Genomic DNA, 16,866 nt, shown 5'->3' with positions numbered 1-16,866 from the left:
TACTATACAAACGATTAATTAAAGGGAGGAACAGCAGGATTCTGTTTAATCGTGGCAACGCGAATGCGTCGATCGGTATAACCAGACCATTTTTATCGGATACATTAAATCATTTACGTATGTGTACTTTAAATGGGTTTTTTTTCTAAGTTTTTTTTTTTCTCTTTACTCCATTCTGCCATATTAAGCGTGACACATGGAATTCAAGTTAGCCAACGGACTATCAACGCTCTATTGGCGTAATACCAACACTGGAAGAAAAGTAATTTACAATAAAAGGAGTTAAACGGCAACTTCATCTACAACTCACCATACTGTCAACGAAACGTCGAAAATGTGGGAAAAGTGTACGAATAACCATTACATCTTCTCGTATTTATTATAACGATTGAATCATGTAATCATGTGGCCGATGAAACATGAAACGATGACTCGCGATGAATGCAGAAAATGTTTACGATGTTTGGGTAAGGTTATGTTTCAGATAATTGTTTTCGTGTTTCGGTAAAAAATTATTCAACTTTTCGCAGTAATAAAACAATTAGACACGCGTCTTTATTTTAATACACGTACCGTCGATATAGTCTGCGGTTTGCGTCGTTAACATAGACTAAACGGAAAGCCAAATTACCATTTTATTACCATCATTATTTACGAGTGTATTAATATTCGTTAGTGATGTATGAAAATGTATCTGTTTTTTTATTTAATCTAACTAGAATGTTACAAGCTGTTTTGTTATTTTTAACGATCTACTACCGGTTGTTTCGTACACGTTACTCTACCGAAATAATTCGTTTTCCGTACGAAAATAATTGTAATCTAATTTTCGTCCTGTTACGTTCGAAAAATAAAACCTGTAGAACGTCCAAGTTTCTACAGTTCATAATATGAACGCGATAAAGTAATATATCAAAGTTGATATTTGTTTATAAAACAGAATTAGAAGCTTATGGGAATATGGTGTCTGTGTTACGCGCTCAAGGACCTTTTACAAGCGAGAAACAAAAATTGCTACAAGAACTGGCTAAAGTTTTACATATTTCTAACGAGAGGCACCGTGCCGAAGTAAGAAGGGCTGTTAACGATGAAAAACTAGCAACAATAGCTGAACAGTAAGTATTTATCGATACTGTAAGATTTTTCTCTCGAGTTTTCCCTTTTTCCATTTTAAATCTGATAATTCGTTATAACGTAGATTAAGCGGTTCGAATACTGGTACCGATTGGACTATCGAAGGTCGTCGTGCCATCCCACTTTTACCAAGATTAAAGGCTCGATCTGCTTTTACGACATTAGCAAATAGTTTGTCCCTTGCAACGGCAGTCGCGAACAAAAGGAATCGTCCTGTTCATGAGAAAGCAGAGGATGCAAAAGGTTTTAAGGAAAAATATTATCTATTTTGGTAAATGTGTGGTTTTAGTCTATGTAAAGTAGTGTATGGCCATAGAGCTGTAAGTTAAGCAGATTTAACGAATCCATGTCTCTTTACGCGTCATTTGTATAGTGGAAACTTAATTACTTGTACGTTTGCTTCTATAGATATTAGAACTGAATCTCCTGTGAAGATGAAAGTACAAGAAAAATCGTTTAGCAACGAGTTTACACCCAAGGAAGATAAGCTAAGCGATGAAAATATTTTAACCGAGGTAGAATTTTAATTGTAGATTCATTCTGTATCGCAAAAACATTTTTCATTTTTGTTACGAATGTGTTACAGGTCTCAGAATCAGATAGGAATAAAGAAATTAATAATCAAAGCAATACCTCCGACGTCTCCGAGAAATGTACTGTTTCTGAGAAACGTAAACAGTCTTCTCCTCTCTCACCAGCACATCCAAACAAAGTAATTAACAATAATGATATTAGTAACATTTAATAATTGCAATTGACTTAATGAACATTATATAATGCAGGTTTTGGTAGTGTCACCGAGTTCGATAGAAACATTGAATTACGATGCTGCTGACAAGAGTTTACTTGAAAATACTATTCACTTATCACGACCGTCTACAAACTCATTACATCAAAATGTCACGATAATACCATTAAATATTAATTTTGAAGAGAGTGCTATAGGTGATTAGATTTGATTTTAACATATGATTTTCTTCTATTATTATATTGAGATAATACATTTTTATAATGTATTATTTCAGATACGGAATCTAAGGAATCGGTAGTACAAGAAAGTGCCAGTAATCATTCGGTAATTCCATCTGGTAACCTCGTGAACGCAGTAATTCCTGTAGGTACGAGTATTGGAAAAAGTACGGGAAAATTAATCGCAACCCAAAGCAAGCTTAATACAAAAATTGGATCAGCAATTCTGGTCTCTGGTAGCGTGTCGTGTACGTCGGGAAATAATTTGCAGCCTGATAATCAAGATACACCTGCGCAACATAGTATAAGTACGAATATATACATATATATTAATACAATTAGACATAGTACTCTAAGATATATTAATTGCCCATGTTATTTTAGGTCCTAAAACATCGTCTGTGTCACAAAGTTTACAAAAGCCATCAAGCCCAGAAAATTCAAATTCAGTTTTAAGTAGCGCGAAACGTGCCGTACCCATAATACATTCTAATGTAAAACCTCCCATAACAAAAACAATCGCTTCAAGTAAATGTTATCTATATTTGGCCTTATCGTTTTTGTAATTGAAAACGTAATCTACATTTTCCTTTAATTATTTGTAGGTAATTCACATCGACTAATGGCTGTATGTCCTGTTACAACAGTATCTAATGGACCGGGGCCGCCTCAGACGAAACAAATAACGACGTTAACTTGTAAAAAATTACCTACAACGCTCAATAATCAAACCACTGCCAAAATGGTATGACTTATTGCAGCAAAAGTATGAAAATATTGCAATAAGACATGAAAGATATTATATTTTTTATATCTCTTTAGGGTGTTACGCTAAATTCTAACAAAACTGTAAATATATCTCATCATCCCGATGCGAAGTTAGGATCTAAAACAAACGTAATTGTTATACAAAAGGGTCAGAGTAAAGGTGTAACTCTTTCCCATGCAGGCAAGGTACAAATTATTCGATTGGTAGAATAACAATTACTTTGTTTAATATTGCGAATATAAAAATAACGCAGTCTGCACACCGCAGGAAGTATTAGGAAAAGTAATAATGGGTGGAAAAAGTTTGTGTGTTACAAGCCAACACAATACCTCTATTAACGTGTTACCGCGCAATATTACGTTGAATAATGGAGATCAAGCTGTAACGATGTTATCCACTACAAATTCATCCCATACAGAATCTTATATAACATCCAATGTTAAGGTAGTAAGCTGTTTTCTTCTTATTTATAAATTGTAGACATAGTTGGGCATGTATTTAGTTAGTTTCATTAATTTCATTTCTTTTCAGTCCGGTAATACCATTATGTTCAATCTTCGGCAGGATGTTTTGGAAAAAAATAAAACATTTTCTCATCTTCTTGAATCATCTAATGTTCTTACCTCTGAATCTAAGACTGTGATACAAAATGCAAATGCTTGTCTTTCAAAAGAACCAAGTAATAATGATTTATACGTACAGGATAAAGAGCTAATTGTAAAAACCAATGCTGTAATTACTACTGTTAAAGATGAGAAACACAGGTCAGTTTGAAATTATCGAAACGCGCTACGAAATTGTGTTAAAATGTGCACGTAACACCGACACCGACATCGACACTGATACATACATACATACACACACACACACACACACACACACACACACACACAAATTACTTTATAGATTTTTTGTAAATTGTTCATTGTAAATTAATGTTTTGTGTGTAAAAAAAATATTTTACACATTGAAATATACTAAAAAGAAACATAAGCTCCTTAAATAGAATTAAACACTATTTATAAATTTCTTATGACATAAATGAGTAAAGTTCAATGCATGTATGATAGAACATTTCTCTATGTGTATTAGTAATTTAAACAAAAGAAGGAAAGAAAATTATTTTATTTCCCGCTACAACGCTTTAATTTTTAATAATTTGTTTTGCGCAGCGCATTACATATTTGTTTTTTTATTGTTTGTGCTGCGATTAATTCATATTTTTCTCTTTAAGGAAAGTAAAAATATATATCGAAATGCAAATTTTTATTTATCGAATTCTCTATGTGGATCCTATGTATATGAAATATTCGAAAAGTAACGCAAATACTTTCAAATTCAAACTACAATGTAAATAAATACATAAGGTAAAACTAGTGAAATCCTCCTCGATGGCTTTCATTATTTAGTATTACGTTTACTTCTTTGTGAAGCATTGTTTATACTTTTGTATAATTTAAATATTTTAATGTATTACTTAAATTATTTTCAACAATTATATATATACATATGTAAAATTCTTTACACTTGTGGCCTCATCAATAACTTTTCTTTTAATTTTCCACACTTATCTAATGCACGTTACTTTAAACAAAGTAATATAGAAGTTGAATTACAGTTATTAATTTTGAAAACAATGAATATCCAATACAAAATTGGTACAAAATTGTTTATTATAACAATTTATCAACGAAATAATCTTTTGCAATGTGCATTATTAAAGTAAAACAAAAGAGATTTTTCTAAAAAGGATTTAATATATACTATACATATTCCTGTGTATTTAATCTTTAACAGATTTTAACTTTTTAAAAAAACTCTTTTTTAAAAATTTATTTGACGAAGAAAATGCTGTATAATGTTTTGTGTAAACTCGTGTAAACTCAATATATGATTGATACACTTCTGGTATGTGCCAAATTTGAAATTTACTTACAGTTAAATGTTTCGTAGAGGAGACTTTCTATTACGGATATACTTTGTATTATAAAAAATTGTAAACTATACATATTATCACTTGATACATTTTATAAAATATAATTCTCTTATTAACAATGCTTTTTATATTCGTACTGTTATTTAAGTTTATTAGTCTTTCACTTTTTAAGTGTTGTATATAAATAGAAAACATATGCATAAAACATCAATTTACATTACACACATTCCATATTTAATTGAAACTAAGAAGATGGTAAATGAAAAAAAAAGATGATCTCAAAAATTACTCCATTTAACATCGTACAAATGCTAATAAATCGTATATTTTTTGAAAAAAATTATTTGTTAGAAAATTTCATTTATATTTAGCCTATCTCATTTTAAAATACCATGTAAAGATAAAAACCGATTTTATCTTTTTAATGTAACTTCTTGTTGTACCTGTACAATGTATATCTAAATTTGTTGTGAACTGTTTTTAATATTTTATTCAATGTAGAGGATCTTTCTGATGATTAAAAAAGCTGATGTTAAATGATCACTGTAACCAAATTAATTGTGCAATATGAAAAATTTTGAATCGACAATATAATATGTTAAATAGAAAAGTTTAAAATAATTCTGACATTTGCTCATACTTTACATGATTGTAATGTTATACATAAGATATAAAAAGGTAAAATCTTTTAAACATCACAAAGAATAGTAAGTAAAGTTTACATACATATAAACTACACTGGTGGTGTTCGATAAATTTTTAAAGAGTTGTATCGTTCTTATCCAATTTTAGGTTCCTACTGTTAGATTAATATAGTGTACAAAGATAAAGATTTAAAATACACGCAAACATGTATGTATGTACACAATTCCCTATAATAAAAGAAACTCGTCTCATCACAAATAAAATAATATACGGACAGATTTAAGAAACAAATAAAATAGTAACAAAATCCTCGAATAGTGAACTGTTTATAACTTTTAAATTCAACTGTTCTGCCATTAAGAGTACCTATAATTAAACTTGAATCAAATAGAAAATTAGTAAAATTCGTAATCAATTTATATAGCGTGCGTACCTTTGAATCTTTATAGACAAAAAAAAAGATATTAATGTTACAAACGAGATTTTTATTATTATCAATTACAGTATTTAAGTGTATTAAAAAATGTTAATATGGACGTGGAGGTGGTCCACCACGCATCATACCTGGAGGTGGACCTCTCATTCCTGGTGGTCCCATTGGTGGACCTCCCCGTCCCATAGGAGGCATACCTGGCGGCATTCCTACAATGAAATATATATGAAAAAAATGTAATATCTTAGAAAGTTTCTTTTCTCTGCTAATTAAGAAAAAGGGTTACCCATCATGCCTGGTGGTGGACCCATCATTCCAGGAGGAGGACCTCCCACTGGCATACGTGGAGGACCACCTGGATGCATTTGCGGTGGCGCGGAAACTTGACCTCTACCTCCCGGCGTCATTATTTGTTGAGACGGACCGCCAACCCCTCTAACAGGTCCCTGAAGGCCAGCAGGTACTCCGGCGACATTGGCAGGCATACCGCGACCGGCAGCACGTCCCATACCAGGTCCTGGTGCCGCACCAGGAATAGGCACTCTAGGTAAACCTTCTTCTGGAGGTGGAGGACCTTCCACAGTTAAGGAAACAATGTTTTCTCCTCTTAGCAATACGAAACCTAACACACGCTTGTCTTCCCTCTCTGATTGTTTTGTATTTTTTGGTTTAATCTTACGGAACTCTTCACAATCACCAAGTATAAGATTCATATGTTTATCGAAAGCTTTGAACGTTCCTATGAATGTCCTTGAATCTTGCAAAATGATTCTAACCCTATAATTGATATGCTGCAACATCTTATTATTTTTACCAATCGTCTGAAAAATAAATGCGTTTCCTATTTAATTAAAAATTACGAAAACCAGTTTCGATTAATACAGTTTAGAGTACGCGTATAAGGTTAGGATGTCAACACCTCGAATACGTATAAAATACTTGTCTATTATTATTTTCTACTAACCATTTTGATTTGTCTTCTGTTGACACCAAATAAATGAGAAAGAAATTATTATGGTTTATTTATTTTTTACTTATTTTGTAAGTAACTACGGGAAGCGAAAATGAACGAAATTAACCGGCTATACCAATCGAGTACTTGTTCAGTTTTGCTTGAACATAGAGTACGCCACTGTTTTAATGTCGCAACTGCGTACATAATAGAGAATTCAAATTTTTCTACGTTTAAAATCAATAATTTTCAATCGAACTTTTTTTTTACTTTTTCTTCTCTTTATATGTTCTCTTCTTTATATTACTGGCTGAAGTAGAATTATAACGTTACCGGTTTGGAAAGAAGCAGCCGTTATAAATATAAAAAATTGGGAAAATGTAAATGGTACTTTAATACTATAGTAAACCGTTTTTATGACAGAAAAGGGGAGAATAATATTAAAATTATAAACTATTATTAATTTATATATTTACATAATGATGACTTTAAATATGTTTATACTCCGCGGCGTAAAATTTATTCGTTTTTTTTATTCTGCTTTCCATTATAAAATTCCTATAAATTACATAACATATTTTCACAGTAGTATACAAAATTAACGTTTTATTTATTTTGCTATTCTTAACGATTTACTTCTCTGTTTATTGGTTTAATTTTACCAAACAACGAATTATACAATTCATCCTTCGCAAGGTCTGTCCATGTATCGTTTACCGTAATAGGGGCCATAAAATTGACCAGCTTATTATGAACATTGTATCGTATTCTTCTACCTTTTGTAGCCCTTGTATCTATCTTTCTTTTCATTTTCCTTCTCATATTTTGTAACTGTATCCATTGCTTGCTAAGTTGTATAGGATCAGTGATATCGCTTGATTTGTACTCGATTAAATCTCTGAGAAGTTGATGATAAAAATCATCGTCATCATAAATCTCAGAATCATACTCTTGAACCCTTCTACCGTCGTTGTCTTCTGTCGTTTCTGGTTTGCCGACGATTTTATATTCCGATCGTTTCAATCGACTCCTATTACGTAATTTTTCTTTGTCGCTTAAAGCAAATTGAATTTGCTTCATTGTCGACTCGTTAGTACCTTTGTTCCATTTACCAGTAGCTACCCTCGTCTTTTCGTCCCACTTTTCTATAACAGAATTTCTGTATTCTACGTATGATTTGTGATTATCACTTAATATCTTCTCATAATCTTCAAGTTTCATTTTTTTCTTCAATATATTCTCGTTCTCATCCTCGTTCAATTCTCCTTCATCTCCATCCGAAATTGAGTCCTTATCGTTGTCTTCATCTTCCGTATCCGAAGGAATTTCTTCATCCATTGGGTCACTGATATTCGCCATACTTGCATTTGTACTCTCTTCAGCTTTTCTTTTCTTGCCACGCGCGTTTAAATTTTTCGTTTCAGGATACTGTTTCAACAGAAGACTTTGCAGCTGTACCATATTGTTTAATAAAATTTTAAACGTACCTTTTGTTTTCTCAACTGTTTTCATATAATCGGTCTCTGTTTTAAGATTCTTGTAAGCATCGTGCTGAGGCATCTGATTACTTGTAGTTAAACATTTCTGCAGTTTTATTCGCATTTCTAGAAGATTCTCCCATAACTTCAATTGGCTCTTAACGCAATTCCCTTTTTCGATATCTGCTCTTAGATTTGTCCGCGACATTGTTTGAATGTCTTCTTCCTCCTTCCTAGATGAAATATCGGCATCATCTTTTGAAAATTGTTCAAGACTCATTTCGCTATCATTAGAACTTTGATTTTCATCTGAATTATCGCTGTCATCTTCAATGCTGCTTCCATTATTGCCACCAATCTGTTCATCCCTTCTTCCATCTTCACTTCTTGATTCGTTTTGTGAATTAAAATCATCATCTTCATCGTCGTCCTCATCACTGTCATTGTCGTTCTCCTCATCACCATCGTCATCATCGTCGTCGTCATCATCATCATCATCGCCGCCATCACCATAATCATTGTACATGTCTTTTCTTGAAACTTTCTTACCTTTGTACCTACGCAACAAAAACTTCTGTCACTCCTTAATTCTATAATAAACTATATTATTAGAAGAATGTAACCCGATTATTAGTAGAATTAGAGTAATATTTAATGTATACCTCTTGTCTACTTGATCCAAAAGATCTATATTTCGTTTGCGTATATCTGAAACTCGAAAATCATCTTCGGAATTGTCACTTTCGCCGAAATGGTCAACTAGCTTCGCTTTAGTGTCGTCGAGCTCGTCGTCGGAATGAAATACTCCCGGCGTTGTAGTAACCAAGGAGTTTATTTTATCAGCTAACGTTCTCTTTCTCGTTTTAAATGTCATCGTCATTTTACCTGATTATTTCCACTTTATTTTAGTTACTTAGATCAGGTAATATGAATATTATTAACACGTGTACCTTCCTCCACCGATTAGTAAACATAACCTATACACATGGCGATATAGTTTTATGAGTTCGATCGAAATACAGTTGATAGTTACACCGATATTCACTGTATTATATAAATAATATATCCTTTTAATTAATATATCGTAGTGATTAACTCGAGTGAAACCACAACTGTTGACAAAAATACACGAATGACTGACCAGTGCAGAAATCGTTTTCGACAGCCAAGTGAACTGCCGCGCTACTGGCGCCATCTCTGTGGAAAACGCTGAAACTACTCGTCGAATAGTTTCACCGTTTCCCCGCGAGATGGCGCCACTCACACAGTAGTTCACTTCGCTGTCGATAACCGTGGGCGACCAGTTTGAGCACTTTTTACAGAGATGGCGCCACCAGTCGATCGGTAGTTCACTTCGCTGTCGGTAACGATGTGCGACCAGTTTGAGCACTTTTCGAAGAGATGGCGCCACTAGTCCTAATTTATATCTATTGGCGGCAATTTTGAATAAATTATAAACATTAACGTCTCGCATGTTGAGATTGCAATGAAGAATGTTACATTTATCACTTCTAAGACGTTGCATTAAAAAGAAACAGAACGTCACGGGTAGTGTTTCAAATGTGCCATACCTTGGTGGAAATTTCGAAGATTAAAGAGGCACATTCGAGGTCAGAATTAATTTCAGAAATAATTCAAACGACTAGATATTTAAATTTCTAATTTGTAACATCCGTTCTCTGGCTGCTTTAAATTGCTCGAAAATATTTTCTATATTAGTCATAAACTTGTCTGTACCCAGTCTTTGGAAACAATCGAACCGGTCATTATTCATAATTGAACTATGAGTTTGATGGATGACATTCACGTTTAATTTTACGTAACCACTTGGTGTAATGTTTAACTGGGATTTATTCAATGTTTTCTCTTCCTGTCCTTTGGGAATACCGCAGTATCTAATGTCTTCCAATTCATAAGTGCCGCCTGTGAAAAATCTTCTGAGAGTGTTGATAATGCTTCCCGTTGGTCGCCAAGTAGTAACGTCTAATTTGTGCGAACCGGGTAATACCGGTAAAGGTACGGCTGCGTATCCTTCTGTACGATATCTGAAATTTTTCACACGCATAAGCATTTCAAATGTTATTTCACATAAGATAATTTAGAAATACTTGATTTATCTACCTAAACCAGTTGTCAAGTGATGTAACCGATAGCAACAATCGAGGCCAAGATGGTAAAACATTGTTTACGTCGAGCGTACTCGTTGACTGATGATAATCTAAAGTTATTTCCGTTGCATAACTGAAATACGCCGAGTTATCCTTCAAGTTACATCTTTGAGTTCGTCCGAATAGTTTATCAGCTTTGTTAATATCCCAATGTTCTGGCAGATCAACGTAGTAAGATACGCAAAGCCCATCGAAGAAGAAATCATGGGCTGACAAAATGTCTAATTTTATAAAAAATTTCCATACGCCTGCCGGTACTAATTGGAAACCATGAGATACTCCCGACTCCTTATGTATCGATCGCTCTTTAATTTCCTGTAAAATATAAGAAACGATATGAACTGTGCATGGCCGGGAAATCGGCCCTTGGAAAGGAACCCGGATCTACGCAATAATTGGTCAGAGTTGTCTGAGATAATGATGCGATCCTTCTCGTGCCTGTGTCGTCTTGGACGGCAACTTACCAGCCACACACTTAAATATACATATATATATATACGTATAACAAATTTGTGAAAGTAACTACGTAGTTATTTATATTTGATTGTTCGAAGCTACTAAACACTAATAATAGCTGTAACGTAAATTTATGTCGAGTATATATTCTAGTTGCTCATAATATTTAAATAGGTACAATCGCGAATAAAATAGAAAAAGAAGTATCGTAAAGATATTTACTCGATTACTCGAGAAATACTTTGAAAATCAGTCTCGCGTACAATTTTTGTCATATATTATTTTTAAGCGTGAAGGAAGCTGCCGAAATTTGTATAAAAACTTACAAAACACTTGGCGTGTATATACGAATGTATTTGTATATACATATATGTATAGAGAGATAAGCGTGGAGGTGTTCATGCAGCCATTCACTGGCATAGAATTCAGTTGGATTTCAGACCACATTCGTTAACGTCCTTAATCGTTCTCTCGTATTCAACACGTTTTAGATCATTTCTAAATCCACATTACATATCGTATTTATTATAAAATGATAAAAAATCTACCGGTAAATATGAGAATGTTTCCATACGCCGAGTGTTTTAATCAAGTTGAGAAGGAATCAACTAGAATCAGTTTAGTGTGACACATGTTCAATAATGAGAGAATATTGGTACTGGTGAGAAATTTTCGTTAAGTTTAAATGCGATGTTTTATCCGCAAAGAATGATGCGACAAATTTCCGAGATCTCCTATGTAGGGTACGTATATATGCACATATATATTTTAGTACACATTACAAGGGTTTCTGGTGTTGTTAATCTGAAATAATTACTAATGAGGCATCGATTAAATTCTTAACCAACTTGGTTATATGTATTTCGTTCGAAACTAAAAAATATATGCGGTAAAAAATGAATATTACAAACCTGTCGCGATTCGTTTTGCTGCTGCTGCAACTCCAATGACGATTGTTTCTCGGAAACATGCTCGATCGAATAATCAAATTGGACGCCGCTGGAATTAGTTACAGTATAACAATGCTCGTCCTCTATAAAGTCAGGATGAATCGACAAAATTTCGTGTAATCCGTCATAGGTGAGGACGCACAGCACCATTTCTGTGTCCTCGTTCGAGCTCGTCAAGATTTTATCTCGTTCGGATAAATCAACCATGACATACATCGTCGAACGCTCCATGTAAAGGTAGTGATTTGTTCGGATCCTTGTTTCATCGGGTGCATCGTCCACGACCGTTTTGTTATACCTTTCGGGGAAAGGCTTGCGATTTTTTCGAGCCGGCAACGCGCTCCGATTCCTAATAGATAACTTTGTTTTGTAAGCTGACCTCGTCAGCAACTCGTTTCCCGGATGGTACGAGTCGTTTTCCGTGTAGGTATACAGCCGAGAACCCTCGAGATTCTTCTCCTTAATTTCTCGATGATAAAACTTCTGACACTCGGTCAGACAATTCCCCTCCTCGCTGTAAAAACTTACTTCGGACGGGCTGAATACCTTTTCTTGCCAGTTTAAAATACGATCTTCTTCCTCGAGGAAATTCGAGTCTCTGGTATCCCCCTCGTTTCCGAGCAGCTCCGCGAGTAAAGGCTTTCGCTGCACGATCTTGACTCTGAAACAACAAATACACCAAAGATAAATACAATTTAGAACGTAGAAACAATTCCTACCAGATGGCCGGGGTTTCTAATTCTATCGACACGCTTGCCCACGAACTCTCCCTGCTAAAATAGTGCCGTTTTCTTTGTCTTTTTCCAACCGCAATGGCCGGTTCATCGGTACAAGTTAATCTAGCTATCATAAATTGCAGATTTCTGTTTACCTTATTTTAAGATTACCAATCGGTTCCTTTACTTTGTAACTGGCAGCTATCTTTTTTTTCGTACGTATTTTATTCGACATCTCTTGAGACCAAGTACATACGACGTGTGTTACAGTTTCGAGCAATAAGGACACTAAACTATAAAGGGGACCGGTCCTGTTCGAATGCAATGTTTATCGATCTTTTGTCGCTTGGCAACGAGTATGATACACACGAATGAATACACGATTAAAGTAATACCTGTAAACTATCCTTCTACGTTACTATTACAACTAGAGTTTTGTTTACCAAGTTCAGATGCGCGGCATAATTTGTAGGATTTCCATATCCTGTTGAGTCGGTATTTTGAATGACGACTGTTTTTCCTGATAGGCTTCGGAACAAAAATACAATCGCATTTAGAAGTTCCCCTGCACGATTCCGGATAAATCGTCGGCATTTCAACGATCTTATATCAATTTAGTATATCCGATAAAAGTATATCCGGTGTATACAGGCATCAGGATTCCATGATTTCTCAGAAGATGCGGTGAATCATACGTTACATCATTTATGGACTAATTGTAATCTTTTCTGATTACGTATACGATGATTCGAATAAAAAATTTTTTTTTATATGATTCGAACAAATTCGGACAATTTGTTACACGCGACCTTCTTTGCGTAAGCGGTAAGAGGTAAGCGAAAAAAAAAGAACAAAAAAGAGAGAAAAGAAAAAATGAAGACAAAGAAAGGACCGTGTCGACAATTGGTAAAGGAACAATTACAACATTCTACCGTGGACAGTGCAACGGATCTTGCGGTACTTTCTATTCGTGCGATACTTACACGTTTGGTTACACCTGTTACGACGGTGGCGACTTTCAGCCATACAGACTTTTCAAACGCTTTCTGTTCTACCTAATGATTAAAATCTCTCGCACTGCAGCTATGCATTTAACCGAGCATAAGTAATTAATAATGGGGAATTCGGTTCGAAGATAATTCAAGCCCTTTTTAGACACATTGTCGGTTCAAAGTTGCGTCGAGTGCACGTACAGGTATTAAGGTCAATGGTACTCCTCGAATAAATGAAACGTGCTCGCTTTTAATATAGTACGCGATTGTAGAATGCATTTTCAACTGAATGTTTGTCATTAGTGAGCTGCGAGAATTTCTTCTTCGAAATACTGTATCGATCTGATAAGATAAAATAGATACGTACGTGTCATTTGTCTTAGTAATATCGTGCGGAAACTGCTGATAATGTCTATTTTCAATAAATATCTAAGCTAAGACTATAAGTGTACTAACTACACGTAATTCGGCTCTATTTCGTCCAGTTTACCGCTGAATCTCTACATATGCAATGTAGTTGAATTTTTTGTCCGTGTTCTTTTCTTGTTTCTGTGTCGAGGATAATTTATATTTGTTGTTAATCATCTAATAGGTAAATTATTTAAATCATTTTCCTCTGTTAAAGTAATCGTAAAAAGTGGAATGCAATTCATTAACATGGCTATAAAATTGTATTTTATAATCCTGAGTATTGCTAATCCTGTTAAGATGCACACCGGTTTATCTTAAATTTCATTTTGCGTTCCATGTTGCAGAGGCTTCAAACTAATAAGAATGTCGAGTAATCAAGAGGGAGAAAGCGGTATAACAATACCGCTACAATATACTAATTCAGTAAGGATTGATAAGTGACCCATAACCTTCATAAATAATTGGAATTTAATCAAGTCTAGTTGAATGAAATTTGACTAGAGATTTTTTTCTTTGTACGTTACGTTAACTTTCATGTTTTCAGCATTGGAAGTCTATATTCGAGAAGTATGATTCCGATGGAGATGGGAAAATTTCATATCAAGAATTAAGAGATATGATACGTACCTCTCACTATTCTAACGATATCCCAACCAGAGTTGTCCATATAATTATGCGTAAGGCGGACTTGGATGCTTCGGGATATTTAGATTATCCAGAATTCATAGCTATGGTATTTTTAGTTCTATTACTATTGTCGTCGTTGCAATCTGCAGCCTGTATATTTGAGACTCTGAAATTTAAAAAAGTGGAATTTCCTTTAGATTCACAGAAAAGATATGCAAGGTGTTTTCGGCCATCTCGTGCAACGTTACGTACATTCTATGGTTCCACAAAGGCCTAGTACTTTTCAAGTTGCACGATCTAGCGACATCACTGATGGACAATACGAAGAAGAATACACTTGTAAACCTCCAGCGCTAGCAATGATAATCATATCCATACTAGAGATAATTTTGTTCTTATACGATGTGTTCGCGCACAAGTCAAGTTCTTCCATTGAAGGACCAGCAGCTACTATATTTATTTATAATCCATATAAGAGGTACCAAGCTTGGAGGTATTTGACGTACATGTTTGTACATGTAGGGTATGTACGTTTCTTATATATTTCCTTTTCTTCAAACATGTTCCTCCTTGTGCAATGAAATAATTAAATCTTTGTTTTGTACAGAGTATTTCATCTAGTGGTAAATTTGCTTGTGCAAGTAATGCTTGGTATTCCATTGGAAATGGTGCACAAATGGTGGAGAGTGTTGACAATATATATAGCGGGTGTTTTAGCAGGCTCTCTTGGTACCTCTGTATCAGACCCTTCCGTGTACCTAGCTGGAGCCTCGGGTGGTGTGTATGCGTTAATTACTGCTCACGTTGCAACTATTTTAATGAACTGGTCTCAAATGGAGTTTGCCGTCTTGCAACTGTTAGTATTCCTCGTTGTGACCGTTGTTGATATTGGTCAGGCGATATATAATCGTTATGTATTAGAAACCAACAGTCAGATTGGGTATGTTGCTCATTTCGCTGGCGCCATTGCCGGACTGCTCGTGGGCATAAATATTTTGCGTAATCTTGAGGTGAGAAGATGGGAAAAGATTGTATGGTGGGTCAGTATTGTTACTTACATCGTGCTAATGACGGCCGCCATTTTATGGAATATTTTATACACTTCTTATTATAATTAGTCTTTTGACTTTGCATTGTTGCATTTTTTGCTGCAACCAGAGTTTATAATCTTGCCATTATACAAACAGAGATTTTTTTTCTATAAAGGCAGCTAAATAAATACGGTGCTAATTTAAACGAGAGTTGCACTGAAATTACCGATCAGAATTCATGAATATATTAGTATTGATCAAATTTGTACAAAAAATGTATACAACGTCAATTAAACTTTTATCGGTGATTTCAATGCAATTCAACTTAAGCACATTTGTTCGAACAAATATTAATATGTATACTGTGATACAAAAGGTCTCTATACGATGCATAGGAGAAATAGTTGTTACAGACGATACTCGCAAATATTTTTGCAACCAACAATATTTCGAGTTAATGGAAACAAAAGTATAATATATTTTTGACAATAATTATCTTTACCTAACGATTGTTCAAGTAGAATCGAAGATATTCCGAAGGAAAAAGTTGTAAAAATCTAAAAACTATCGTTAACACAGTACTATAGTAGTCTTTAAAAGTGGACCTTCAAAAATATAAGACAAGGAGGAAAAATGATTAAGCGATTAATTTTCGTTCTTTTCTTTTCACGAACAAAATTGTTAGTACCACTTCATTCAATTTGCTTTGCAATAGACAAGAATTTTATAGCAATATTGTATTATTCTTTGCATTTAATTTTGAAGGAACAATTTTTGTTACTGTCGCTGCTATTATTACTATTACTATTATTACTACTGCTATTATTATTATTATTATTATTATTATTATTATTATTATTACCATTATGTATGAAATACTTGTATGAAAATACGATTGTCGAAAATGTCTACAAGTTTTCGACATCTAATAAGTTACTGCACTTCATTATGTCAAATATTTATAACTCACCATATCATGTACCTGATCTGCAAGTTATTAATGCACAACTAATTTGACAATATGTATAAGATATGTGAAAAAGCCTCGCAGTATCGTCGGACTTGCAAATTTAAGGAGAAACACCATTAGTAAAATGAAAGTGTTTGTATTCGGCACAAATATTTGAAAATTAAGACAAGAGCAAAAAGCTATGTATATACAAGTGCCTTTCAAGTTTCGAATGAAACACGAGTCTGAA

General features: G+C 34.1%; 5 protein-coding genes across 8 annotated transcripts; 2 read left to right on the top strand and 3 right to left on the bottom strand.

Moving 5' to 3' along the window:
- The first annotated feature begins 201 nt into the window (after nucleotides 1–201).
- On the top strand, nucleotides 202–4,276 carry LOC143423047 (uncharacterized). The gene is made up of 13 exons (XM_076894099.1): nucleotides 202–467; nucleotides 941–1,115; nucleotides 1,199–1,377; nucleotides 1,543–1,649; nucleotides 1,721–1,846; nucleotides 1,917–2,079; nucleotides 2,160–2,411; nucleotides 2,488–2,631; nucleotides 2,709–2,848; nucleotides 2,926–3,057; nucleotides 3,140–3,316; nucleotides 3,404–3,636; nucleotides 4,107–4,276. Exons 1-13 carry the CDS (start codon nucleotides 404–406, stop codon nucleotides 4,228–4,230), a joined length of 2,016 nt encoding a protein of 671 aa, XP_076750214.1. The 5' UTR covers nucleotides 202–403; the 3' UTR covers nucleotides 4,231–4,276.
- Nucleotides 4,277–5,917: 1,641 nt separating this feature from the next.
- Smb (small ribonucleoprotein particle protein SmB) lies at nucleotides 5,918–6,904 on the bottom strand. The gene is made up of 3 exons (XM_076893630.1): nucleotides 6,851–6,904; nucleotides 6,173–6,707; nucleotides 5,918–6,095 (listed from the first exon to the last, which is right to left on the bottom strand). Exons 1-3 carry the CDS (start codon nucleotides 6,851–6,853, stop codon nucleotides 5,980–5,982), a joined length of 654 nt encoding a protein of 217 aa, XP_076749745.1. The 5' UTR covers nucleotides 6,854–6,904; the 3' UTR covers nucleotides 5,918–5,979.
- Nucleotides 6,905–7,381: 477 nt separating this feature from the next.
- Aatf (Apoptosis antagonizing transcription factor) lies at nucleotides 7,382–9,246 on the bottom strand. The gene is made up of 2 exons (XM_076893635.1): nucleotides 8,979–9,246; nucleotides 7,382–8,873 (listed from the first exon to the last, which is right to left on the bottom strand). The coding sequence occupies exons 1-2, from the start codon at nucleotides 9,194–9,196 to the stop codon at nucleotides 7,463–7,465; spliced, it is 1,629 nt and encodes a 542-aa protein (XP_076749750.1). The 5' UTR covers nucleotides 9,197–9,246; the 3' UTR covers nucleotides 7,382–7,462.
- Nucleotides 9,247–9,958: 712 nt separating this feature from the next.
- Nucleotides 9,959–12,841, bottom strand: Mks1 (Meckel syndrome, type 1). The gene is made up of 4 exons (XM_076893957.1): nucleotides 12,762–12,841; nucleotides 11,852–12,551; nucleotides 10,438–10,799; nucleotides 9,959–10,361 (listed from the first exon to the last, which is right to left on the bottom strand). The coding sequence occupies exons 1-4, from the start codon at nucleotides 12,839–12,841 to the stop codon at nucleotides 9,959–9,961; spliced, it is 1,545 nt and encodes a 514-aa protein (XP_076750072.1).
- On the top strand, nucleotides 11,408–15,820 carry Rho-4 (rhomboid-4). 4 transcript variants are annotated; one of them, XM_076893958.1, is made up of 5 exons: nucleotides 11,408–11,683; nucleotides 14,354–14,432; nucleotides 14,554–14,742; nucleotides 14,834–15,159; nucleotides 15,244–15,820. In XM_076893958.1, exons 1-5 carry the CDS (start codon nucleotides 11,631–11,633, stop codon nucleotides 15,752–15,754), a joined length of 1,158 nt encoding a protein of 385 aa, XP_076750073.1. In that variant the 5' UTR covers nucleotides 11,408–11,630; the 3' UTR covers nucleotides 15,755–15,820. The 4 variants fall into 4 exon arrangements, with proteins under 4 accessions (XP_076750073.1, XP_076750075.1, XP_076750074.1 ...); XM_076893960.1 differs by lacking the exon at nucleotides 11,408–11,683 and adding an exon at nucleotides 13,705–13,801; XM_076893959.1 differs by lacking the exon at nucleotides 11,408–11,683 and adding an exon at nucleotides 13,713–13,816.
- The last annotated feature ends 1,046 nt before the right edge of the window (nucleotides 15,821–16,866 follow it).

The sequence above is a fragment of the Xylocopa sonorina genome, chromosome 4, assembly GCF_050948175.1.
Source record: "Xylocopa sonorina isolate GNS202 chromosome 4, iyXylSono1_principal, whole genome shotgun sequence".
Taxonomy (NCBI): domain Eukaryota; kingdom Metazoa; phylum Arthropoda; class Insecta; order Hymenoptera; family Apidae; genus Xylocopa; species Xylocopa sonorina.
The sequence above is the reverse complement of the archived record's forward strand: the minus strand, read 5'-3'. Positions and strand labels throughout refer to the sequence as shown.